Source organism: Phalacrocorax aristotelis, chromosome 24 (genome assembly GCF_949628215.1).
Source record: "Phalacrocorax aristotelis chromosome 24, bGulAri2.1, whole genome shotgun sequence".
Classification (NCBI taxonomy): domain Eukaryota; kingdom Metazoa; phylum Chordata; class Aves; order Suliformes; family Phalacrocoracidae; genus Phalacrocorax; species Phalacrocorax aristotelis.
The window spans coordinates 4,169,386-4,195,719 of record NC_134299.1 but is presented as its reverse complement, the minus strand read 5'-3'; the positions used below and the strand labels follow the sequence as shown (position 1 = coordinate 4,195,719).

Here is a 26,334-nt window from a genome sequence, read left to right as displayed (position 1 = left end):
ACTGGCATAAGGAAGCAAAAGGGGAAGAAAATTCTTAATTTCAAGTTACAAGTGACATTTATTATTAATTTTAGTAAGGGCTGGTAGAAAACATTTTTGTTTTCTGGTCAGTAAAACCTGAATCAATTAGAACTGCCTCTTGCTGTGTAGAGCTTCAAGCATGTACTGCCTATGGTGTCATAATTGAAGGGTTGGCTTTGGCCTATTTATTAGCTGTCTGGTGCCTCTGTGTCTGAAAATCTGAATGTGCTCCAATCTCCCCACTCTTCCTGGCTGATGGAGTCCTTGTTAATGTCTCCCGAATCTATAGCCCAAGGTCAGAGGATGCAGTAAATTCAGAATTGATGCATTCGAGGTGATGGCAGTCATCCGATAGCAAGCGAGAGAAACTTCCATGCCCCATTGCCCTCTAATGGCCAGTGTTGAATCTGCACAGCAAAGTGGACGGTTCAGAGGGACAGATAGGAACTACTGAGGAAACTGGTCTGTTGTGATGGTCGGGTGTGTGCCGTATTTTCAAGAACACCCCAAAACTGTTCACAGTGAAGGTTGGTTTGGGGGTGCAAAGAGGAAAAGGTTTGCTCTCTTGGTAGCACCATCCCTCAGAGGCAGATGGAGGGAGGGAAAAGAGGGATGGAAGAGGGTGGTAAATTCAGAGATTGAAAAGAAGCAAATAAAAAAAAAGGCATTTTTGTTTTTCCATGGGGTAAAGGGAGATGGAGGAGCAACTGCTCACTCGTACTAAAAAGAAACCACCCCAAAACCAGTTGTAAACTGCTTTGCTTTTGGGCCAGGAGCAAGACAAGGGTCTGGCACATGGCTCCTGCATAGCAAATGCAAATTCAGTCAGTGTCAGTTCACTGGTGGTGACTGCACTGTGCCAAAACCCCTTCTGTATTTAGCTATGTGATGCCAGCAGGTGGCCTTGCTGCTCTGCTGGACCGTGCGTGTGGCAAGTCATGCTGGATCAAACTATTGCAATTCGGTGAAAAGCATGAGGCTGTGGAGGGAAATGCATCTGATGATGTATTACCCCTCTGGGGCTGCCTGCTGCAGGGTCTTGGCAATTGGGATGCTGAAGATGTCTTTAGTTTTCTTGGGTTTGCTTTCCTCCTGCAATAGAGGCATTTTAACAGTAGATGTCACGTTTGCATAACGGAACGATGGGTTGTACCTACAGACGAGCCCTTTTGTGCAAGGCCCAGCTGGAATGACAGAACATGTGCTCCATCGCAGGAGATGCCATCACCTCTCCTCTGCATGCTGGGGCCAAGAAAAGCTCTAAATCGTAAACTGGTGTGTGCTCTTATATACTTTTCTTAGGTTTCTACTGCAAGTTGGTGCTGCAGATGGATGCTCGGTCTCAGTACAGCACTCTCACGCTGCTTGGGCGCTGGGGTGCAGGCTTTGCTTACTGAAAGTGTTCAGTTATTAAAGAGGTTTGAGCCTAGACAGGTCAGACAGAAACACTGGTTTTCTGCAGGAGAAAGTGAGCCCAAGCCCCATGGTTTGGGAGTTGAATCTTAGAAAGTTAATTAAGAAGCAGGAAGTCTCCAGACTTCAGCTTGTTTCAAATCTCTGTATCCATGGAAAATTCTTGAGTGCTCACAAGGTGGGAAAGGTTGGAAACCATAAAGGAATAGATTTTAAGGTGGCAGAAAAATTGTGATGTAGTGTTTTGTCAATACGTATTATAAATTTAATTCAGCTTTACTGGCTGACTTGGCAGGGTCTGGCAATACCTGTGAATGACCTTTTTGGCCCAAACCAGGAGCTTCAGGGAGTTGGCAACCTTATAAATGATTCCACTTTACACTATTGTCATGTGTTTCATGTGCAAATGATGATCTCTAAAAAACAAACCAACTACTTTCAGTTTAAACAGAACACTTCTAATATAGAAATATTTGTAAATATGTTAATTACAGTTCATAAAAAATAATTTCTGAATCTTCGCACCATAATCAAATACAGATAGATTAAAATACATTTCTGGCTGTACTGGTTTTGGCTGGGAGAGAGTTAATTTTATCACAGTAGCTGGTGTGGGGCTGTGTTTGGATTGGTGCTGGAAGCAGTGCTGATAACCCAGGGATGGTTTCATGCACAGAGCCAAGGCCTTTTCTGCCCCTCACCCCACCCCACCAGCGAGGGTCTGGGGGGGCACGGCCGGGACAGTGACCCCAGCTGGCCCCAGGGATGTCCCACACCGCATGGGTCACGCTCAGCACATAGAGCTGGGGGAAAGCTGGTTGGGGGGCAAGTGCTTGGGGACTGGCTGGGCATCAGCTGGAGGGGTGGGGAGCAATTGCATCGTACATCACTTGCTCTGTATATTCTATTATTATTACTACTATTTTATTTTACTTCAATTACTAAACTGTTCTTATCTCAGCCCACAAGTTTTCTTACTTTTACCCTTCCGATTCTCTCCCCCATCCCACTGTGGGGAGTGAGCAAACGGCTGCGGGGGGCTCAGTCACCGGCTGGGGTTAAACCCCGACGCTGGCTCAAATAAAGAAGTAATCATCCAAAGTGGAAGAAAGCTATGCTCTTCCAATAAAATCTCTCCTAAAACAAAAAACCCACCTCACTCCTCAAACTGAAGACTGTAATTACATCACATCTGTGTTTTGCAGAGCATACAGTACTTGATTGGCAACCTCAAAGCAAACCTAGGCCAAAAGAAGAAATTGGGGGTTTTTTATATGCATTTCTGTATGGGAGACGATGGATCTGCAGCACGCAGCTGCAGTAACGGTCACTGTAAATGACAAGGCTCCGCGTTTGAAAAGTAACTGTGCAGTTACGTGTTCAGTATCCGAACAAGATTACGTGGACCAGGATTTCAGCAAGTGTGAGCTGGTTCGTGAGCCTGAGTAGAAGGTTTCAGGCCCTCTGAGGGTCGGGCTTTTCAAAAAAGTTCTAAACAGGCCCTGGCCAGCACCAAGTACAGGTAGAGGTTAGTAAGCACAACGCTGGCCCGAGGCCCCAGAGCTTGTTTTGGTAGTTTGGCAGCCATGTGGTCTTCTCGAGCAAAGCCACTGTGCCCAAGGGCTGGAAACTGCCTTCCTGAGTCACAGCGTAATCGGTTTGGATCTGTGTTCTAATTTTGATCCTGGTCCAAACTCAAATCCAGTTCAAACTGGAACCTCTATAAAATCTTGAGTACTTTGGGTTCAGGATGATTTTGTTTCTCTCTCTTTTTTCCTTTTTTTCTTTTTTTTTTTTTCTGGTAAAATTTTTGTTCCTTGAAAAACACTTCTGTGTGCTTTAGCTTAAAATATTAATGCTGATCGCATGAACAATATCGGTGCCAACGCTAACAATAGCATCAGTGCCAGCACCCTCACAGTATCATTAACATCAATGCCAACAGTATCATGCAGATCTACGCCAGCAGGCCGATAGTGTCAACAACACTGATGCCAGCAGGCCAGAACGAATGAAGAACCCCTCAGTAGTAAACCTGCGTGCTAAGCCTCACGCTGCGATGCTGTCCCACAATAACAAACCCCTGTGCCCAGCCTAGTTCTCATTAGCAACTTTACAATAACACGCCCCGGTGCAAGAGCAATTAAATGAAAACACCAAGGTGTGTATATCCTGGAAGGGAGAAAGACTCGGATTATTTCTGGAGCTGAGGGGCAAATGAAATAAATGATTAAGGATTTTGTTGACTGTGCTTTTCTAAATTTTTCTGTCTGAGGGCAATGATGGCAGCTGGAGCTCTCCTAAACTGGCACAGCCAGAGCTCTGGGAGCGCTTGCAAGCAGCAAGTGGTTTGACTCCTGTGTGCTTTGCTTTTGAGCGTATCTCCAGTTCTACCTACTCAACAGAGGAATCTTGTTTAGCAGGTAATCTAAGGATTAATGACAGGGTCTGATCCAGAAGGATCTTTCCAGAATTGATGCATTTCCAGTGTGTGATCTTATTATTCCAAGGCTAGTTCAGGCCTTGAGGACACAAACTTTGCTCCAAAGGGCAGGAAGGTTTTTTTCTTTTTCCAGAACTTGCAGCTTGCACATGAAGGAGGAGATCTGGTCTGTTGCTGAAGAGAGGGCTGGCAAAGAGCCACGAATGTAGAAAAAGTTTACAATTTACAAATATACAGTAGCCATACTTTCCCTGATCTTCTCAGGTCTGTACCCAGAAAAGCGGTATAGATGCAGGGCATCCCAGTGCAGCCACATCCTTCAGCAGTGGCCTCGGAGTTAGGATGTGTTAAGCAGCCTTCATCACTTACTCCTGGTCTACACCTCAGTGCAAGTAGCGATTCTGCTTCGTTTCCTTTTGGACAGTAGCTTGATGTCATCACCGAAGAGTTCCTCGCTGTTTGAAATCCAGCCTTTTTCTTTTAAAGCAGCTGTCAATCAGTTGTTCTTTTTTTAAAGAGAACAGGAAGACTATCTTGGTTGCCTTTGCCAAAAGTGGAGGAATCGGGGACAAACAAATTGTCCCTGAAAATTTCAGGTATCTTGATCAGCCCTTCTTCAGAAACTTCACACTCTGGGATTAACCGGAGGCTTTAAAGCCTATGTGAAAAAGAGTTCAACAAATCAGTGTGCCTGGTGCAGTTTCAACAAACTAAAGAATTGCTGTCGGCATTTGAACTCGGGTTACCTTTGGTGGAGGTGGAGGTCTGCCTTTGGGAACTGGGAGATGAGCAGGTTTTCTCTCTGGTGCCTGTAACAAAAATGTAGTTTAAATGTCGTTAGTCTTCCCTGTCTGAGCAGCTGCAGAACCCCCTCAGAGCTCAGCCGCTACTGTTATCTCATATATTTGCTACAGCATTCTCCCAATGGAAAAACTAGGGGTGAATTAGATAATTCTGTTCACATACAAGAAGACACAATAATACAAACAGGAAGGGGTATAGACCTCCTGTTTCAGAAGACCAGTGAGCTATTCTCAATGTGTAAATGCATCGGTATCTCAAGTATCCATGCTCCAATAGACTGCTTAGGAAGGTAAAGCTCAAGGCGCGTGTGTGTTTATAATCAAGCTGATATGTGGGGTTTTTAAATCTTCTTATTTAGTCCTGATCCATCATTCTTTACGCAGGCAGTACTATGCCATCAGGTTGTTAGTGTGAAGAAGGTTTTTACAGCCTTGTATCAGGTGGGCAAGGGCTCAAATGCCGAGATGGTGAATATCTGAGGGAGATATTTTCATTTAAGTAGGATGCTTTGGGTTTATTAATGGCAAATACTTGTATTCTTCTGGTTTCCAATTTTTTTAAGAATTAAAAAAAAATATATATGTATGTGCACACATTGATGGAGAATCCCTCACAGGTGGCATCTTTAGGGACTACCAGATCTACACAATACAGGGCCCATTGCAGCTGTGTGCAGTAGCAAAGTGCTCTTCATTTGCGTTGTGTTTGCACCTGAAATGCCTGTTGGTTTGGGCTCCATGTGCTATGGCTAATGATGTGTGCTTGTCATGGGTGCAGGACTCCTTGGCTCAGATTAAGAGTATCTTGTACAGTTTAGGATTACATGGCTCCTACCCTAAAAAATATGTGGTTTGAATGTCTGTTGTTTTTTTTTAATCGTAGTCAGAATCTGAAAATAATAATTGGCAGCTGATAGTCATTTGCAACTCAGATGAAAGATGGGAAAAGTTGCAGGGTTATACTTACAAAAATCTGTTCTGTGTGAGAGGAGGCTGGTTTGGTGGCAGGAACAGGAGGTGGGGGACCTTTTGGCCTTACAACAGGCTGTAAAAGAAGAGAATGTAAAACGTATTGACCCTATATACATATTGCATATGTGTGCCTCCACACCTTCCTGTGGGAAGGTGCAGGCTTGTGGTCTATATAAAAAGTGCATTAATAGGGGTAAAAGGATGCATTCATTTCAGAAGCAGGGTTGCTTTATGCTATCTGGCCCTGAGAGAACATGCAGGACCTTATCGGGAGTGCAGTGATTTCCCCAGCCTTTGGAATCAGATTGTCATTGTGGTCCAGCACAGCGTGAACTGGAAAGTGCTCTCTTCCCTAAAGCCAACATGAAAGCAACGAAATTCTCTAGAAGTACTTACGCTCTGGAGCTGTGGTTTGTTCTCCTGCGGTGGAGGCAGGGGAAGGAGAAGTTTCTTGTCATTCAGCTGAAAACAGGGAACGGTTAAATTGGGTGGAGCCCTTATCTTGTGTATTATCTTTGCATGCCCCTAAGAAGCTGCAGGCAGATTACTTGGGGTCCTAGTGCCATGTGCTTTCCCTACTCCCTCATCATGCTGGGATTCACAGCACTCTCCTCTCAGCCCTAGACAAGCATTTTGAAGCCCTCCTGGAAGTGTAGAGCACTTTGGCTGATGAGTTTTGATGTTTCAACCCCTCGGTCACAGTACCAGGGAAACTTTAGCTGACCCAGCACCTCCCCACTCTTACCTTCTGGGCAGGTCCAGCCAGGACATGGTGTTCTCTGTGCCTTTGTTCTTGATCCACAAAGACTTGGTTTGTGGCTCCAGGTCCCCTTCTGGTCTGGCAGCTGTACAAATATTACATATAACTGTAAATCTTACCCTGACTGAAGTAAAAAAACCTGCTGAAGTTTAATGTCTGCCTTACTCCTGTTGGTGTGTTATATAGCCAAGTCCTTTCTTTATTCCTTTCTTTATCCCCCTTATTTTAATAATTTAGGATCAATCTTGAGAGCTAGTTTCAAGTCTTAAGTCTGTTCTCATCTGTGGGTTTTCTGAAACAGCTCAACAAAGGTCATGGACCAACTTCCTTGGCTTGCATTCCACCCTCTTTGAAAACCCCAGCTTAAAACTTATCCAGAAGTTGCTTGGTTTTAGGTTGGATTTTTCCTCAATGGGGGCAAGCATTTTACCTCTTCTTGAATACTCGGAAGCGGATAAGTAACACTGCTGCAGCTGCTGTGACAGCGAGGACAACCAGCACTCCAGCAACAATAGCGAAGCCTGTAGGGTGAGAGAACGCAAGCTGCTGTTGCTTAAAAGATCCACTATTACTGAGTGGTTTCCCATCACAACCACCGGCAAAGCAACTTTTTTTATCAAGGCAAGACCCTATTTTCATCACTATTGCTCAAGTTTGTGGCTGCTTGTCCTGCCAGAAATGGTGATGGAAAGGAATATATTCCTGCCATTTTTGCCATATTTGAAGACTGGTTATTGCCTGCCCTGTCCTTGGGCTAAGCAAACCTAGCCCTTACCATCCATCCTCAAGGATCATTTCATTGTCATTCCTCTCGTCTTTCTCCAAGGGTGTTACCCAAAACTGGGCACAGGCATTGTATCAACTAAGGCTTCACAGTTTTCCTTCAATAAAGCTATTTTAAAGCCTAAACCAAGCCATAATGTTGAGAGCTGACAGTGTTCTAGTGAGTGTGGAGAGGGAGCAAAAATATTTAATAACAAAGGCTTATAATTTCTTTCTCCCAAACACACAGAAATCTGTACAGCAAGTATTTTCCCTCAGAGGCAGAGCAGTTAAAGGCCAGCTCCATGCAGATGATAAAGAAATGAACTTGCCTGTCTCCCTCACAGCAAAACCTCTGGGAGTTTGCCTCCACTCAAATTTGACAGTGAGCTAATATGGTGTGCTTGTTATCTCAGGATGGAGAAAGGAAAAGCCTGCTACTCTAAATAATCTCTTGGGTGTATCGCTTCTGTCGGGTTGGAAAGAAGAAGAGCTTGCTCTAGTCATTCATACAAGCTGCAGCGACTTAAAGATGCGTGGAATTCGGAGACCTAGATACGCAGTATTTGCAAAGGGACGGTCTGGCACCTGGCGCAAGTTAGGGCTCTTTCAGTGGAGTTAAAGCAGCTCATTTCAGCCCACGGATTCCAGTACTCAGTGGGTGGCCATGCAGCACTTACTGGTAACTGCTGTTGAGCTGCCACAGGTTGGTGGTGCCCATCCTTCTTCACACTGGCATTGCAACTCGTGGTCACACACCTAAGGAAGCACAAAGCCAGGAATATCTTCAGGTTGGAAATATGAGTGAAGCTGTGATGTCATAAAACTTCAGTGGCTCTGGATCAGGGTCCTGGTAAGCTTATCAAAGCTAGGTCTGGAAACGCCCTCTCATTTCACTTGGACGAAAAATTTAGCACAGAGTAGCAGTAAAGGATAGGCCTGACCGCCTGCTATCGTGTGCCTTTTGCAGGTGTTTCTGCCGTGAAAGCTACGGTACAAGGCACAGAGCAGGGGAGTTGCTCTTTACATCTGTACGTCTCTGACCGCTCGGGTCAGATGAGCACAATTATCTTCCCAAAACAGAAGGTGACCTGAAAGAGGATAGCTGCGATACTGTGGCTGAGAGGCAGGGCCAGACTCAGAATCACGATCATCTCCTGTGACCTCCTTGGCAAAAATATTGATGTTGTATCAGGTTAGGTTTGCTTTCCTAAAAATGTAGGAAGCTCCTAACTCCACGGCTTTTGCAAATTTCTGTCCCAAAGACTTAAATACTATCATCAATAAGGCCTGTAGCTGATATGCACAATTCTCTTGGGGTTTTTGTTAAGTTAATAGCATCAAATGTTCATCTCTTACAGCATGTCCAGTACACTTGGCAGAGCAGTTGGTTGATCTAAAGACACGTTCAGCATAAACACATTCTCCACTGATGCACACCTGCAACGCACAGGGCAAAGGTTACCAAAGTGACCGATAGCTTTCCGAACACGCAGAGCTTGCACATTGTTGTGTAAAGTGATGAAGAGTAAAAGGAGGTATAGAAAGAGGTCTGCAGATCGCTTAAACCTACGTTAGGAGTTTGATATGTGGATATAATTTTTCATTCAACCTTTGGCTGTTTTGCAGTAAAGGCGAGTGACAAAGATGGACAGGCATCACTGCTTTCCACGCCTCTTCAATCCTTCATCCTCCCTGCACCCCCCCAAGTAGAAATATAGAGCAAAGAGATGAGGTATAGCGCTCAGTGATGCCTAACACATCCATGATGGAAATAATTAAAAATAGTAATAGATGTATAAGTTTTTAAACCTTCATACAAAGGTATGTTTCTGCTGCCACATATATTTGTGTCACTGAAAAATAAGACGACAGTCAAGCATAAGGAAGTTGGAATGGTAGCAGTTCCTGTTCGCTTTGCTGCTGCTTTGCAATAGATGTAAGGCAGAAGGTATGGCAAACCAGATCAGCAGAAGTTTAGTGCCCACCTTGGTCTTCCCTGGTTAAAATCTTTCTTGTCTCATAAAAGAGCTAATGATGGAAGCCAGACTGAAAGAGCAGAAAAAAAAATAAGGAGAAAAACTTTTCTTTACTAACCATCCCATTTCCGCACTTTGTTCCATCAAGAATCATCCCTGGGTCTGCTTCTCCATTTCTAGGAAAGCTTGCTTTGCAAGACTGAAAAGCCACCAGGCTCCCGTCCCGAGGCATCTCGTTCCCCCCAGTACAGAACAACTTCCCGCACATTATGTCTCTGGAAGGAGAACAAGAGGTGCTAGAACAAGGACACGGCACAACAAAACTATCTGAGCTGGTCTCTCCTCCAGCTTGAATTTGTTGTGTCCATAGAGGAACTCTAAAGAAACAGCTGCAGAAAGGAATTTTGGTTTGTGGTGTTTTCAGGTCAGTTTGTGAGCAGAAGGTGGCAGGTTCTTAATTCCTCTTGAGCTTATTAGGGAGCCCACAATACTTTGTAGAAATGAGTATTTAACTGATCCGTCCTGAGCTTCTGATGCTCGCCTGAGGTTCAGGGTTCCCTGTCCAAAAATCCCTTCTCTGTACTTAGCCACACACGCACACACAGCCGTCCTCACAAGCAGGCCCGCATGTATATATGTACACACTTGCTCTTTCTCAGACAGATCTCATGATTTGGAAACTGGTTTTCTCAGAATTGTCTTTACCCAGACGTTCGAACTGAACAAAAAGAAGGGACACATGGGCATACGTGCCATCAAAAACAGCGCTCTTCGCTGCTGTCTCTTCATTTGGATAAGGATGGTCTCTCTTCCCAAATCCCAGCAAATTCTGTAACACGGTGCTTACTTCTTTTTACACGGGACGTGACTACCTCTGTCTCGTCTGCAGTATCCATAATACACCCCTTTCTCGTTCATCCGGTAACAGGAAGCTGCACCCTCAGTAGCCTCTGTGAAAGAGGAAAATGCAATGGGATTAGTTTAGGTTCTCTGTCTGTGAAAACTAATAGTACTCAATTTCCTTTACCTGGTTAGGAAATGGCCTTTCCCAGTGAAGTTACCCATGGGCTTAAACTACTCTCTCTGGCACTTCATGCATTAATTCTGCAATGTTATTGTGTCCACAGAGCGGAACCTACCCTGTGTGTTCTCTCTTTATCTAGTACAAACCTATAGACCTTGCCTAAGAGAAGGGGCATAGTCAGAACTGGGCATGGTTTAGGACTGGGGAGAGGGTGAGCCACCACAGACCTTCAGAAATGTAAAAGACATGCTAAATTTAGACATTAATTTAGAATATAGACATTTCCTCTTCTTACGAAGCAAGGAGTAGTCACCCAGCTCCATTCCAAACTTATCTTAAAAACATCGTGCAAGAGAAACGGGCTTACCACTTCCCATTTCTCTAGAAGCACACTGTATCGTATGCTCTGGGCTTCAGCTCACATGATTATAATCTCTTACAGTATCAATTATAAAAATAATAAAGTGCATGCTACAAATTGAAACTCATTTATATAGACATGCTGTTCCTGATTTATGAAAGGTCTTTGGTGACTTGCTGGCAGACAAAGCCTGCCTCTGCCTCTCTCCTTTGACCTGGGAAATTTGATTTTTTTCAGTGCGAACTTGTACTCACGAGGTCCAAAAGCAGCTTTGCACTGGTTTTCTCGGGTGGGACAACTTCCCATGTAGCAATAGCCTTCGCCGTAGTTGCAGGGATGTCCGTTCATACGGAATCGATCCGCTGGGCAATGTGCAGATAAGCCGGTGCACATCTCGGCCAGGTCACAGTCGTGCTTAACGGCTCGGCAAATAGCTCCTGGTTTTTTATACTGATGCGGGAGGAAGGCAATGCCACAGTTAACACACCACTCTTCCATGCCATTTGAAAACCACACTGAACTAGAGGGCTAAAATTAGGGGAGACAAATCTCATCCTCGCTGTACAAGTTGCATGAGGGGCCAGATCGTATCTAATGCAAAGCTGGTTATGTCAGTTGATGAGGTTTTTGCCTGGTTGTGCCTCAGCTTTTCTTTCGAGGAGAAAATGGGTAATTAAAATGCTTATTTCTCCAGGATGTTGAAAAGTTAGTGATTTGATAGTTGTGGTGCAGTTTGGGATGGACAAAGCGCGCTTGTTGTTGCAGTACTATGTCAGTAACTGCAAGTAAAGGGGACTGGTTCTTTTGGAAGGTCTGTTGCTGGTTTCTCACAGGCAAAAACCAAAAGAAACCAAAACCACCCTGGGAAATATAAGAAGCTGGAGATTAAAGGGAGTCTTACTTGGCAGTTTTCACAGCACTCTCCGTGTGCGCACATGGAACCTGCCGTCAGTTTGCACGTCTGGGGGTCGCAGCAGTCGTTTGTGCACTCCTGTGACAGAACCAGCCGTCAGAGCTCCGGTGCGCTGCTGCAGGGTTTGGGCCCCTCTCTAGCGCCTTCTCAGCGACCCACCCTGTACTTGGGTATCGAGGGTGGGAAGGATGTCCTGGACCTGCGCTTTGCTGCTCTGCAAACCATTTGCACTAGAAGCCATGCCAGCCTTTGTGAGTAAGTGCATAAAGAACATGCAGCGTGTTTGATTATGAAAATGCTGATAGAAGTTGCGCGGGGAGCATGCTTATTTCTGCTGTGAGATAGTTGTGTACGTATGGTTTTTCCCCATTCTCAGTTCCTCCGTCTGCATGACAAACCATGCAGTCATCTTTCCCACCATTTGGCGTGTGCTATATAGGGGTGACTACATTGCAGATCAGCAATTTGATGGCCACAGTTTCTACAGAAGTATTTCAGCTAGGTGTGAACTGACCACCTCAGAAACTAATGGAAGCCAACTACTGTACAGCCCGAAAAAAGCTCTTTGCCTCTTCCAAGTATTATTTTATCCCTGGTTATGCAGATACCTCAGGAGTACCACAGTCGCATTCCTCTCCTTTTTCCACAAAGCCATTTCCACAGGATGGAGGAGCTACGATGCTGTTTATATCTGGGATGTTTGTTAAGCATTTTGGCATGTCGCTCAGCATGTACTTCTCGAAACTTTGGAGGCTGCAAGAGCTGAATTTCTCGGGGATGATAGAACTGTATTGGGAAAGCAGCAGGATTTGCGTTAGGATCGGCATAGGCGAGGAGAAGCAATACCCTTTACAAGAGAAATTAATCAAGTGACTTTCCCCCAAACCATTGGGTGCAACCATTTTCCCAAAGAGAGATATGTATTAATAAATACAATGGCCATCTCCTACTTATAGCAGGAAAAAAAAAAAAAAGTGGAAACAATGTAAACACTGCATATAATAAATCCCCCATCTCAAAGATTTAAGCCTAGTCTACACAATTTGTGCCCGGATGCTCCAGGTGTTAGGAGTTTTCCAGTGAGCTGTTCAGCAGAGGCTCAGGGTGTTCATCTAGAGATGAAAATTGACCTAAAGGCCTATCTAATGGGTGATATTGAAGGTGAAAGCACTTTGTGCAGTTTTCACAGGAGGTATCTTTAGAGCAGAGAACAAAAATAAGCCTTTGGTAAATTTTGGGGAAGCTCTGTTGTCTGAGACACCGCTGCAGTTTCATGCTCTTGTCATTGTAAGGAAGAAATTATGGTTTACTGTGAAGGCCCCCAGCACACATGAAAAGCTAATGTTATCCAAAAGTGATGGAAGATTTGGGTTGGTTTGGGGTGTTTTGGGGGAGGGAGGCTGTATCCGCCTGGGAATATCTTGCAAGGGCCTAGAATGTCTTCATTTTTCTCTACTTTTTGATAATTTGAATGGAATAATCTCAGAGAACAAAAATAATTACTACTCCATTTTGGAAACTGGCAGCTTACTCAAAGACCATCGTTAACCACCCCATGCATTAACGCCCTCGCCTTTTTGTCCAAACTCGTACCTGACAGTGTCTGTCATGATGCAAACTTTACCACTGCATGCGCAGGCTTTGGTGTCGTGGCTCATGCCGAGGTTGTGTCCCATCTCATGCGCCATGGTGGCTGCAACTGCAATTTCGTTTCTGTTATGGTCCTGCAGAGATAAGAACAGGGTGTTACTTCTATGAGTATTTTAGAGCAAGTAGGAACATCAGAGAAGCCATGTGGCTAAGAAATAGGATGATTTTTCTTCAGGTGAAATTATCCTCGCTGCTACATAAGGATCGATCCGTGTCGTTCAATCCATGCCTGCATCTATTCCACAGTTTATGCTGGATGATATTATAACAGCAACGAGTTGATATCACAAGCGAACATGAGTAAATGGGTAGAATTAATTTTTAAATAAACATGAGGAAGTTAGGCTGCCAAGTAACGACCGAGTGCTAAGGGGAACTGAAGATCTGAAATTCTTAATCCTCTCTCTGGATAACTGTCTCTGTGCTTAGGGTGATTGCGCGGGTGCGATATAATTACTACTCATTACATCGAGGTAACGATGGCGTACGGTGCTGTGCGTGCCCAGGAGGGAAAGGCAGGTGCTGCACTCTTAGCTTGGTGCTTTGCGCTGCTTGGTGGGAGGGAGGAAGGGAAAAGTCCTGCTCTTTTGAGCGAAGCCCAGGTGTATAAAGAGCAGGTAGCAGTGGGGATGCACAGAGCACGACTCCCAGTGTACTGGTCATGCTCTTCCAGCACGGCGTTGCAAATCGTGCTGCTACAAAATGCACCCCTGCCCGTTGAAAGCATTCTGGTTTTATGATCTTCCTAGGATTTCCTGTGGTGTGGGAAAGCTGGAATTTTGTGTGGGTTATTCCTCTTACCAACAAGCCTGGCCTCTGAAGCTGGGTGCATCAGCTGAGTTCCTGGTGTTGTTGGTAAAGTTTTAGATGTTCCTGCTTAGGCTGAAGTTTAAGTATAGTAGTTTAGGCAGGTCTAATTGAGTGGTTAAACTGATAATGTGCATTATGACAGTCAGAACCAATTCCCTGTTCAAAACAGGGAACCTTAAGGTAGAGGCACAAAATCACTTATTTCTCTCCCTTGACTCTCCTGGGGCCTATATTCCAAACGCAGGTGTCCAAGTTTGATGTTGGCATTTGGATAACACAGATACCATGCTTCGGGTATGCTTTCTTTACCTTCTGCGCTTCATTTAAACTAAAATCTCTGACTGTGAATTTCTACAGTCTAATAAAATAATGATATGAACCAGACAGAGAACTGAAAGTGTCGCACACCCGGTAATTTTCATAAATGTTCTTTGCTGGTTGAGTAAAAAACATAGAAAAGCCTTTAAAAAAATAAAATAAAAATAGATCAGACCTCAATAATACCTGCAGAATATACATCACTGCATATGGATTTTAGAAAGGCTAATCCAATCGTCGACCCCTCAAAGTCGTAGCCTCTGTAAGGAAGAAGAAAGGCAGAGTGAAATGCAATGATGTGACCGGGAAGCAGATCTGAAGTGAATTCTGCTTTCTCAGCCTGGCTGAAGGCTTTGAGCATGTGCTCGTTTCCAGCTCTGGTTTGCATCCCTGACTTAATACAATATTTAAGGACATGCTTAAGATCACGGTGAATCAGAAAACAATTGAATACACTTTTCATTTTAAATTTTTACTTAAATTGTGTTGCTGTTCATCAGACTTAAAGCATCTGTTTGAGTGTAAAGAGCTTGATGAAGTGCTGTAAATGCAGCAAAGTGCTTGGATGAATCAGGGCCATTGAACGTGAGCCAGAACAGTGAAGTGAGTGCCGGTTTAGTTTGGCAACATGCATTTCCCAGCTGTTAAACTTCATGTCGTGGCTCCTTAGGTTATTAGACTGTGCTGCAGTCGTCGGGACGCGTAACTGTCCTGTGACCAGAGCAGGGAAAAGCAGGGACTGGGGTGTAGCAAAAGTCTGCGTTGCCTGGTTTTGCAGGGATTTGGACAGGAAGATTAGCTACGATGTCCTAGCAGGTAATCGTGCTCCACGAAGAAAATAAAAGCAAGAAACAAGAGCATGCATTTATCTTTTTGTCCTAGAATTAGTGCAATCTGGTATTGGAAAGCATGAAATCCAGTTCGGTATAGACAGCGTCTCTGATGGGTTGGTTGGTGACCGATTTTTAAATAACAGATTCCTTTAACATACTTGGAAAGCAAATAGGAAACAGGCTGGTACGCACGTGATTAGCTGAGCATTGTCATTTCTCTTCCTCTTTAATAAATCAGATACACGCCACTTTGAGAAACTGTCCAGGGTGAATCCCGCAGCATGACTCAGGAGGCATTTATCACCATCTGTCCAGATTTCGAGGCCAATTAAAGCCACGTAGATATTTATGGCCTTATAAACCTGCACCAGAGAGAGAGCGTTGCTGTAAAACCAAAGTACGTTACGAAGACTGTGGAAACAAACACTTATCCTGGTAACTGGTTCGCTTTTGTCACTCTCAGTATAGTCCACTCCAGACCTGAATTTAAGCTTTTCCACACTTCGAATTGAAAAGACAAAACACAACATGAAATCTTATTTCTGCCCAGATTTAAACCAATTATAAAAATGATTTTAAAATACTTGAAAATTCCAGCAATATTTCGGAAGAAATCTGACTTGCAAAAGAAAGCAAGAATGGAAAATCAGTTCATTCTTTTTGAAGGATTTCAGGCCTTCCCTTCAACAGCTGTTAAAGAAATACAGTATAAATCTTCCTTTAACAACAATTTAATTTATAGAAATCTCTTATCTGCAGACAAAGAACAGGATAATATGGGCAGATGTGTTAAATTTGTTTCATGAATTACACTGAAGTTCAGTTTTCATTCTACATGCAGTAATGAAAATTCATTAAGTTTGCAGAAGAAGGAAATGGTAAATAACTTTGATTTCGCTTTGCTGTAGTCGCTCTTACCGTGTTGATGTAATTGACCATTCCAAATATCCTTTGTCTTACAGTTTTAACATCTTCCTTATACTTCTTATACTAAAAAAGTAAATATAGTATGTAAGGAAAAGGAGAGCGGAAAAGTGATTTATCAGAAAAGAACTGTCCCACAGAAGATTGCTTTGCAAACCACGCCACTCCTGTTCTCCTCATTATTATTTTTTCAATGTACTGTTTTATCAGAGAATGTATTTCAAGATCAGGCCCTTTTAAAGAAGACGGGCCCTGTGTGGTGGTTTCTGAATCCCCATTAGCTACAGGTGGGATTTTCAAAATCAGTCGACATTAGGAAATCCTACGCCCAGCCCAAGTCAGCGGTGAGAGACAGTGCAGCGCTGCAGTTGTCGCAGGAGCCCAGGGGTATGAGTAGGACCTACTTTGGAAAGCTCACCTTTAGCTGGTCAAATGAGAAGTCGTCATTTCGGTACTCACCAAAGCATTGTCTGCAACTACGTAAAGTTCCAGATACTTTTTTGCTTTCAGGTATGCCTTTATCTGAGGAAAAGATACATTTAAATGACTTCCAAGGCCTGTTTCAGGCTCAACCTCTGCAATTTCAAACCCATGCGTTAGTTAACAAGGGTATTTCTTTAGCCAAGTCATTTAGAATGGGACTGCCTTGTTTTAAGATGATGAAAGGTGGGCTAGATATTAAAACGATGAAAGGTGGGCTAGATATAAGGAGGGTTTACATGTTTAAAGGTGCATGTGAGCACCTATTAGCACATGCAGGACAGCTCCACTAAGCTGGTGACTCTGAAATCTCAGATCTGTGAGATTTTGCACTGGGTTTTAAGACCGAATTATGCTTCACTGTTTGTGATCGCTTCTTTTCTGGAGGTGCCACCGGGCAAAGAGGGACTTACGCTACTCACAGGGTTCTCCTACGGCCTCAATTTCTTTTCTGACATGTACTTACTGGACTGTTTTTTAAGCATGTACTTACTTCTGGACTGTTGCTGGATTTGAAGATGTCATTTAAGGGGTCGTCTGTATCCTCTTCCCAGGTATTATTGATAACACCACAGGTTTTTATGGACTTCTGTTCGAGTTTCTCATACTTATAGACTGCATGTTCGTCTCTATCTGAGGTTCCCAAGGGTTCAATAAGGTACTTCTGACCACGGGTCTCAAAATATCCACTAAGAAAATTAGAGTGTCATCTTTGAAATCCACAGGACTGAGCTAAGACAGCAACATTATCTCTAAGAGCATTTAGCCCAAGCGTACAGACCGTTGCACACCCTGATGCGATGGAGCAGTTTGTCAGCATGCAAGCAGAGTGTACAACAATTCAAAGGCAGAAATCAAAGCTGCTGAGTCAGTCGGAAGATCCGGCTGGTCAGGTGAGGTCTCTGAGTAGGAGACTGTCAGTCAAAAAGAAACTGGTTTAGGAATCAGATTTAAATTTTGGGGTTTTGGGCTAACAGAGGTGATTGAAAAGTGAATTTCAGTTCAGTGGGGAATTCAAAGATGTTTTCATCTTTAATTGAGATGAAAAGCTGAACTACTGAAAGGATTAAGAGTTTTGAATCATTTTGAGCAGCAAACGTCAAAATAAGCATTTTGTGTTAACATGTAAACTCGCAGGCTGGGCAAGAAGTGTTCACAAAGAAAGTCTGCATTTTTGGCAAAACCCCGCTAACCATTGGGAAAATGTTGTGCTGCAGCTTCTCAGACTTAGCAGCCCCCCTCTTGCCATTTAATGTTGTGCCACTGTCTTCAGTGATAGCAAACGAGCAGGTTCTTTTAACCGAGCTTTTCATGCAACAGCTTGAACTTTCTGACCCTGTAACTGCTGCAGCACTGAAAATATCATAGCCTTCTCCTGAAGCGTCGGCGGAGCTTCCTACAGCTTAGCATCAACCCCAAGCGTTTGCTGTAAGCCCCACCAAATGCTGTGACTTATGACCTGATCTAATATGGAATTAGTCATACAAATTTAGTGATATAGTTGTTCCTTTAGCTTCCTGTTTATGAACTCTGAAACTGGAGTAGAAAGGTACCTTTTTTCTCCTTTCTTCCCCACCCCCCCCCTTTTTTTTCTGTAAATTAGGCTCCTTGTAAGCATGAATAAAAGATAACACCACTCATTTATATCCTGGTTCTATTCAAATTGGAAAATTTATCCTGAAAGAGTACAAATATTCTGCCATTGGTGCCATTTGGGAACGAAACGTCTGTCTTACCGTAAACCACTGCAGGCGCTGATGCTTGCTGTGGAATCAGCATCATTCCGAACGTAACCTTGATAGTAACAGTGATCCTGTTCGGAAGGAAAGAATACATTGGCAAATGAGGCCACGTCTCGCTGGCTGCAAGGAGTTGGCCTAGACCCGGTGATTTCAGGAGACATAGCTACAGTTCTGGCTACAAGCTACAGCAAACCCTGCTGTCTGAGGCAATCTCCCGTTAGAGGAGATTCTTATGATGAGGAGAGCTGCTGACCGTCTCCCCGTTTGCTGCGGTGCTGCCATTGCCTTCAGCGCAGGGTGATGCAGATTGTGACAAGCCCAATCACGGTGTGCTCTGGTCAATACAAAGAGTACGTGAAAATAAGAATATGCGTATTTGCCGCTCAGAATTAAGCGTATACTGATGTGCTCTGCTGAGCTAAGGTCCATGCCAAATTATTTTATTGTGGGCAAATTTCAGGGAAACACCCTTTATATTAACCCAACAATTAAATGCTTTAACTTCAATGAGATTAAAAAGCCTGTATTATATTAAGACATATGATTAGGGGAAAAATTTTCATGACTTAATTGACTTAAGGATCTGAGGTCTAATGAACACTTCTGTGTTCAAAGAGACTTCAAAGTCACCGAGGTATAGTGGAAAATTTTACCCGTAGCGTTTCCTTAATAGATTTCTTGAGAGGTCTATGACAGTATTCAAACCTGCATGCACTGTGCCTTTTCTTGCCTCGTGTTTGGCTTCACTTTATTGTTTATTTGTCTTCCTTCCATCACAACATGCCAACTTTCTCACAGTGAAAAAGACACCAACAAAGGGAAAATTACTAGAGAAAGAGGTGGAGAATTGCTCTCCATCTTTTGAGGATACAAGAGAAACACCACCAGAGATGATAATAAAGTATCCACAGTGTAGGAATTCCTTATTCAGCAGGCTGTACAGGTAGGCCCCTTTGAGATCGTCTTTAACCAGGCGTAAGTGCTATTTGCTTTTCACAGGATCCGCTCGGGGAGTGAAAGTAATGGGAGCAATCAGAAATGGCATCTTTTTCCACAAAAAAAAAAAACCCAACCCAGAATTCTTTATGCACATCTATTTCACTCCCAATCCTGCTGTTACTGCTAATCCCTCCATGACAAAGAATATTAGGCTTCGTATTCCAAATCACATGTTTTAAAACACACAGCGTGACCTTGGACAGAGGGCTTCAGGTGAGAGCTTTGTTGAAGATAAGACCCATGAGTACGCAGTTAATTAAAAAATAACTTCTACAGTGACTTCGTTTGTGTCTGGATCTGAATAACTGATTTGTCATGGCTCAGAGAAACCACCTGGGGTAACCTGCAGTGCATTTGCTGTGAGCGTGGGTGGTAATGTGAGCCAGTGAGGAAATGTGTCTTTATCTGAATCTATGATCTCACTGAGATTAGGCTGTAAAAGCAAGCCGGGGAGCTGCACAGAACAGGCAAAGTCAGAAGGTAGAAGGCGCTGGAATGGCCCTGGCTCCACTCCCTTTCCTGACAAAAGACAGAAACTCAGCTCAGAGGATGTGTTCATCAGCCTCTAAGGTGAAAAGTAGTCATCTGGTTCTCAAAAGGTGTAAATCAGTGTAGCTCTGCCAAAGTCACGGGTCACATCTTCCCTGTCCCTCCAGAGGCATCCTAAATTGCGGTGCTTAGAACCTTTTAAAAGATTTAAAACCTTTTAAAACCTTTTAAAAGATTTTAAATCTTTTATTTCTGTCTGATATTTTGTATTATTTCATGGACCAACGAATCTCACACGGACCTCCTCGAGACTGCAAGTACGAGGGAAGGAAACCTTTTTTTATTACCTTGATGTGAGGACTTGTTGTTATTTGTCGACCGTCATCAGAATAAACTGTTTCAGTGTAGTCGCTAGCTAATAGGTGCCTGCAAAGAGTCAAGGGCAATTATTATTCAAAATAAATTGTAGTCATCTAAAAATGAGGCAATTGCATAACACGCAAAGTATGTAGGGAATTCAAATGATTGCTCAGGTTATTATTAGTATCGAAAAAAATAGGGAGGCAAAGCTACTGGGTGGGGAATTCTGCCTGTTCGTAATCTTTATTCAAACAAAGGGATGTTTTTAAAACAAGTAAGCCATTCAAGTCTACATATTTCATTGGCATCAACTAATCCCTTAGTAGATCTGAAAAGTAAACGTATAATTACACATGCAGGATTGATCCTTTTTTGACCTCCACTTTGTGCAGACGTATCCACCACTCCACGGTGTGTGTGAAGTGGTACCGTTCTGTTCCCTTCCCAGCTCACCCCCGCTGATTGCAAACAGGAAAGATCTGGGTCAGTGGAACAGCCGCCTCATCGGTTTCACGTGTGCCCGTGCATACACGTGCGCGTACACGTGCACACACTCAGAGGTCATGTGCCGAGATCACGCTAACATATATTTGTCCAATTCTTTTGCTCACGGCTTTATTATAACTTCACTAGTGCAAGTTCTCATCTTTGTAATCATTCTATCGGAACTTGTTTTTTCTTTTCTGTCTACATAAAACGCTATTTTTGGACACATACGTGTTCCTGAACCTTCAGAGAAGGACATCTTGACTATGGAACAAATGACTGTGTTTCTTCCACCACTGTGAAAGGTACCTTTGGGTATCTTACTAGCATGCACATTTGTGATTTGCTGTGGAAGGCCAGATCCTGCAAGGCTCTGCGCACTCGGGCTCCTATGCGGCAGAGCACTAAGCAGATGTTGAACTTTAAGCCAGGGCTGTAGTCTTAGTAAAGCTAGCAGCAAAGCAAGCCTACGTTCACTTCTGTTTGCGCAACAACCCCAGATGGCCACAATCCAATTTTTTTTTTTTTTAAAAGAGTGGGATTTAATACAATATAATTTCCCTTCCCCACCTCCAAATATTTAGATTAGACTAAAACGGGGGCAAACAGTTAATTATAGACTATATTAAACATGAACTGATTATAGTACGATTGTATTTACACAGCCATTAGAAAAGTACCTGTTAAAGCAGACTTGTTTGATCCCATGTTAAATATTATGGTGAAGCCAGCGAGCAGAATATCACAGCTGTGCTTTATCTGTGTTGCTCTGTACAGTTTTGGGCTTTTCTTTGTACTCTTTGCTCTGCAACAAAGGCCGCTGCTTCTCTGTACCCTCTGCATGGCCTGTTTAAATGCCACTAATCTCTTCAGCTGAGGTGAGCTCTCCTTGCTTTCAGTTCCCATAAAGCATTTTGTCACTGCCAGTTAGTATTAGACTACTCAAAGTCCAACAACAGTAGTGTTAATGTGGCGAGTGCTGTCCAAATTATTAAGGGTTATTGCATTTCTTATTGATATTTTCCATTTTTGAAAAGCGTAAGGAGCCAAGACTGAGCGCCCCATTTCATGGATATTTCTCTTGCTCTTCTCTGTAGTTTCTACCAGCATCGAAGAACTGTAACCCATAGACTATCCATGGGCACAGAAAACTTGTGAAATAATATGCAAGCATTAAATTTTGGGTGGATTTAGCCATTTAGGAAATAAATGGGAGAAGGGAGTTAGCAGTATAGGCAAGTCATTCCACCGTGGTAGTGTCACACGCCTCTGTAGCTATTTCACATTACCAAAATAGTGACACGGTGCTTTCTCTCCCCTCTTCTGTCATTGGAAAGTGGTATTTGCCCAAATACTTCTGTCTTACAGGAGCCTGAGTCCTGTGTCTTTGTACCCCGAGTGCCCTACAGAGCCATTTACAGGGAGGAATAAAACTCAAGAAAAAGGTTGAATTGAACCTACTTATTTTTTTGTAGGTGCAGTATGACTTCCTCTCCATTGGCTTTGATTCCGTACTCCATTGTGTCATCGTATTTTGTCTGTAAACAGATTTAAGTGTTAGAATATGGACTGTTACAATTCCTGGCCTCACTATGAGCCGCCTGCTACTGACTTGCCAACTGCATTCTTTTCCTCCTCTTCCCATCAAAAATAAGTACTCTGGCACTTACAGAACAAGCAGGAGGTCACTCTGTTTCATATTTTTTAATTAGAGGAACAAATTTAACTTTGCAAATGTATTTCTAGAACCATAAGCACATACCCTGCACATTTGGGAAAGTGCTGAAGCGGATGCTTAAATTGAAATATGAAGTATGAAAGTATGAAATATTGAAGTATGAAAGAGCATGCTTAGTTATAAGCGTTTGATTTAATTTACTTCAAATTAAAATGTCTATAGGTTATTCAAAATCCGAGTAGCATCAAGACGTACATCTCTGCAGAGCTACGAGTACAGAAGACCCACTGAGGGCCCACAGGTGCCACTGAGCACGCCTCACAGCCTGCCTCTACCAGGCCTGGGATCGCTCTTCCAGGTTTTCTCTTTCATTTCATTTTGCAAGATCAAGCGTCTGGCTCCAAATTCTCTTACCCTCGAAAACCAAGGGTACTCTGACTCCAGAAAACCTTCCCCATCTCCCAGCAAAAAAAAAAAAAACAAACATGAAGTTATGTCTTTTAATACCTCATTGTTTCTTTCTACATCTCTTTTATGTACTGTGTGCAGTTTCCGTGCATAAACTATCTCATACCGCTCAACTCCAGGTAATTTCTTGCTCGTGATCCCTAGGGAGAGACAGATGTATATTTATGAAAACACAGTATTAACTTACTAAACACCGTATTTCGTGTCTGTCAGGACTGATTCTTTTGGGCTGTTCAGTCATTCATCTGTTGCACCACTTGTGTCTCATGTATTCTCTGCACCGGCCCTGGCATGTGCTCGTCTGGGCTGCTAAGCAGTCACTCCCATGCCGTGACCTAGCACGAGGTTTGTTACAGGCTGGATTTCAGATGAGGTCACGTACCTGGCTATTTCCAGGCGTCAAAATATTTTATGCAATTCGCTTTGGATTTCTTTCCCCGGCACCAGTCAGAGGTTTCGAGCACCAATGCGCTAGGGCAGCTGTGCGAGGTGCAGCCCATGCCTTCGCATTTTGCGGATGACATGAATTAAATCACACGGTTCTGTGACATTAGTGATCTCCAAACCTTATCACATGACTACATACAAGTTAAGACTGCCTCTGGGTAAGCAAATAAACTTACACAATTCACCACAAGTCTAGAACAAGCCTGGATTTCTGCCTTAGAAAGCTTTCCAGCTGGTCTTCCCAGGTAAATACCTGTGAGGGTACTTTGATAGACACACTCTTACCTATTGAATCAGACCGAGGGTGGTTACGTACTTGTGAGAGCAGAAGGACTGAAGAAGGTGTTTGAACAAGGCTACGTGAAATAATAGGAGCTAGACGATAAAGTAGGAAAATCTTGCAGGTGGTAAGGAATCCATATGATTCCTTGACTCGCAAAGCCCTTTTTACTCGTCTTACTCGTAAGGCGTGTTGTGTCTCTGCAGTGGCTATGAGGAGCTTGTGGAGGAGATACAGTGCTGATGAAAAGTGTTTCTTTTTCTTTTCTGCTTCTGAGCCTGGGCGAACCTTGACAAAAGTCAATTTGTGGCCTGACTTGCAGGGGTGGTCAGCACCCGTTGCATCATCCAAAGTTAATAATAGCAGCTGGTGCACAGCATTTGGGGAAACAGGGTCCTACGAGGGATGTGTTAGTCTCCAATAAAGCAACAGCAGGTTTTATATTCCTCCAAAGCTCTTTAATCTCCTACAAAAGGTCATTTCATCTGAATTGGCAAATTCTTGAGGGCTCAGCACCAAGCACAAGAGCCTGTATTTGGAAAAAAAGCCCAAACCACAAACAACAAAGGGAGGGTGCAACTCCCATTTTAATTGTCTGCCTCAAGGCCAGATTTTTACGGGAGTGGGGCATCCAAGTACTGTAATTTTCTATATCTGGAACAACAGAGCACATCCTCATGCAAATTGTTCCAGTAAAATAAACAGATTAATTCTTCATAACTGCTTTATTTGATTAAACCCTTTCCAAAAATAATTGCAGAATAAACTTGGTGGCATCTTGACAAAGCTGAGCGCTGCAGAGAAAGGCGTGCTGGTATAATGGTAATGAGCCCTAAGAAGTTACCTGACATCGGCTGAGCCGTTACACAACGCACAGTAACTACCCGAGCACATGCTGTTTGCAAATACCAAGTGCAAGTCTGTGTCTGTGATTTGCAATGATGTTTTATATTTTAAGCAATTAATCATGTTTACTTTTAAAAAATCTTTTGCTTGGCAGATTTAGCCTTTCCATGAGCTTAAAGTATGTTCTTAGGTAACGATCACAGCAATATCGTAGACCTCTCGAACAGAGTTCTCTGCTCTGATTTTATTTATCCACTCCCTGTTGCTGACTCTTTTTACAGTGTCAGCTGTAAATCTAGCTTAGGCTAGATTTGAATCGAGACTCAGAACTAAGCTTTCCCTTTTCCTGCAGTGTGATACAAACAGCATTTCGAGGAAAACGGGTTAGTTTTGTTCTGGAACAAATTGTTTCTTAGAGGTAGTTTTTTTTAATCAATGCAGTATATTGTCTTTGTCTTGCTTCAGGCATTGTCTTGAGTCAGTGGCTTTAAGGAGAAAAGAAATTCCTTGGCCTCATACAACAGCTAGAAAGAAGTGCTAATAAGGAACAAATAGTTATGTACTTTTTCAAGAGCCTAAACCAGGAAGAAAAATTGTTGGTGGGGATTTCGCTGACGACGAAGGTTTGGTTTTGTCAAGAAACAATACTTGTAACACCTTAAGCATTAGTGCTGTGCACATTTTCAGTTATTCTGTACAACTAATGAAATCATAAAGATACCTGCCCGAATACAAACTGCACGTCTGATTAGGTATATAAAACCTGTGCATGCTCGTGCATGCCAAGCTCTGAAAAAATCTGTTCCCGGTTGATGGGAATTGAAAGAAACAATGCACGTGGAAAAAAAAGCGTGGTCTGTTAAGGTTAAGCCATATGAACACTCATGACCTGAAGTATCGCACAGATCATAAGGGTGCTGCCTATTTTTATTCAGGTAATGTCATTAATTGAAGTCAAATAAAAGTCTTTTCTTTTATGGCCAAAATGCTGTCAGTGTAATAAGTTGTCCCAACTGGATAAATTATCTGCTCACTTGCAGGGGAAGTACTTTCCTAGTTGGCTCACAAAAGTGACCGGTTCTGGGTCTTCAGGCAATCTATGGCCATTTTCAGACAAGTAAATAATTCTCTAACTAGAGAAGTTTAGATAATGGCTTGGAACAGAAAGGGAAAACAGCAAACATCCCTAACTTCAGCAATACCATTTTTTTCGATGGCTTTAATTTACTGTTCTTCAGTATTATCTACATGTTAATGATTAAAAATCCATAAAAGCTGTATAAAGTTATCCATAGCAACCACTGATAAAGGATAAAATAAAAAAAAAAAGCCATACCTTGTTGGAGAAAATGTAGCAAAACAACAGAAAGAAGAAGTGCGTAAGCCATCTCAGTTGCACTTGTCTAGCAGTGGCCTCCGTGGTCTGGCAAAGCCGGGTTCCCAGGCTGCCGCGGCTTTGAGCAGTCCTCTCCGGGGCAGTGAACGAGAGCGAGTGAGTTGTTCAACTTTATTCTTGTTCCTATATGAGGAAGTGTTTGCTAAAGGTGTTGCACAATTTTGAAGTCACAGTCTGTTACAGCAAGCGGAAGTTCCTGCGGGTTAGTTAATGTCACACGAATTGTGATATATTGATTGCTTCTTTGAAAAACTGTTCATCAGGAAAAATAGAAATAAATAAATAAATAACAAGGGAGATTGGACTGGCCCTAATGTTTTGTTTTCATAGTCTGGCTGGTGAAAAGCTACAAGAGAAACAGTGGGAACCACCGGTGGCTCCAGGAATGGGAAAATTTTCAAGAGCTTTAAGGTAAAACACATACTCACGGCTGGTGCTAAATGTGTCTTTCAGTTCTTGCTGATTACCCTTTAATTGGTACAGAAGGGAAGGGTTTAGAGCGCGGGTAAATGTACATGTAATTCTGAATCTGTGAATCATATCTAGAATATAAACACTGGGTAGGTCCTTTTCTGCCCCTTCTATCTATATTAGTAATGTTTGCTTGAGGTTTCATGTGATGATGTGATAAAAGGGGCTGCAGACAAATGAGCAATCAAGGTGGTATCTGTCTAATA

At 43.0% G+C, this 26,334-nt stretch overlaps 1 protein-coding gene across 1 annotated transcript; it reads right to left on the bottom strand.

Moving 5' to 3' along the window:
- Nucleotides 1-1,870: 1,870 nt before the first annotated feature.
- On the bottom strand, nucleotides 1,871-25,784 carry LOC142068252 (zinc metalloproteinase-disintegrin-like NaMP). The gene is made up of 24 exons (XM_075117542.1): nucleotides 25,598-25,784; nucleotides 22,728-22,828; nucleotides 22,004-22,080; nucleotides 20,044-20,122; nucleotides 18,203-18,279; nucleotides 16,960-17,155; nucleotides 16,446-16,508; nucleotides 15,981-16,052; nucleotides 15,255-15,424; nucleotides 14,405-14,489; nucleotides 13,045-13,175; nucleotides 12,060-12,237; nucleotides 11,440-11,529; nucleotides 10,793-10,988; nucleotides 10,001-10,103; nucleotides 9,272-9,428; nucleotides 8,534-8,614; nucleotides 7,855-7,933; nucleotides 6,843-6,933; nucleotides 6,398-6,497; nucleotides 6,049-6,114; nucleotides 5,648-5,725; nucleotides 4,624-4,686; nucleotides 1,871-4,535 (listed from the first exon to the last, which is right to left on the bottom strand). The coding sequence occupies exons 1-24, from the start codon at nucleotides 25,647-25,649 to the stop codon at nucleotides 4,503-4,505; spliced, it is 2,418 nt and encodes an 805-aa protein (XP_074973643.1). The 5' UTR covers nucleotides 25,650-25,784; the 3' UTR covers nucleotides 1,871-4,502.
- Between the last annotated feature and the right edge of the window lie 550 nt (nucleotides 25,785-26,334).

What these genes read in the sequence shown, in the direction of transcription:
- LOC142068252 (XM_075117542.1), bottom strand. Translation starts at nt 25,649, where the DNA reads ATGGCTTACGCACTTCTTCTTTCTGTTGTTTTGCTACATTTTCTCCAA. An exon ending in TGGTCAATTACATCAACACG is followed by an intron (nt 15,425 to 15,980) that starts GTAAGAGCGACT and finishes TCTCTGGTGCAG; the next exon opens with GTTTATAAGGCCATAAATAT. An exon ending in CTCACACAGAACAGATTTTT is followed by an intron (nt 4,687 to 5,647) that starts GTAAGTATAACC and finishes TTTTTGTTACAG; the next exon opens with GCACCAGAGAGAAAACCTGC.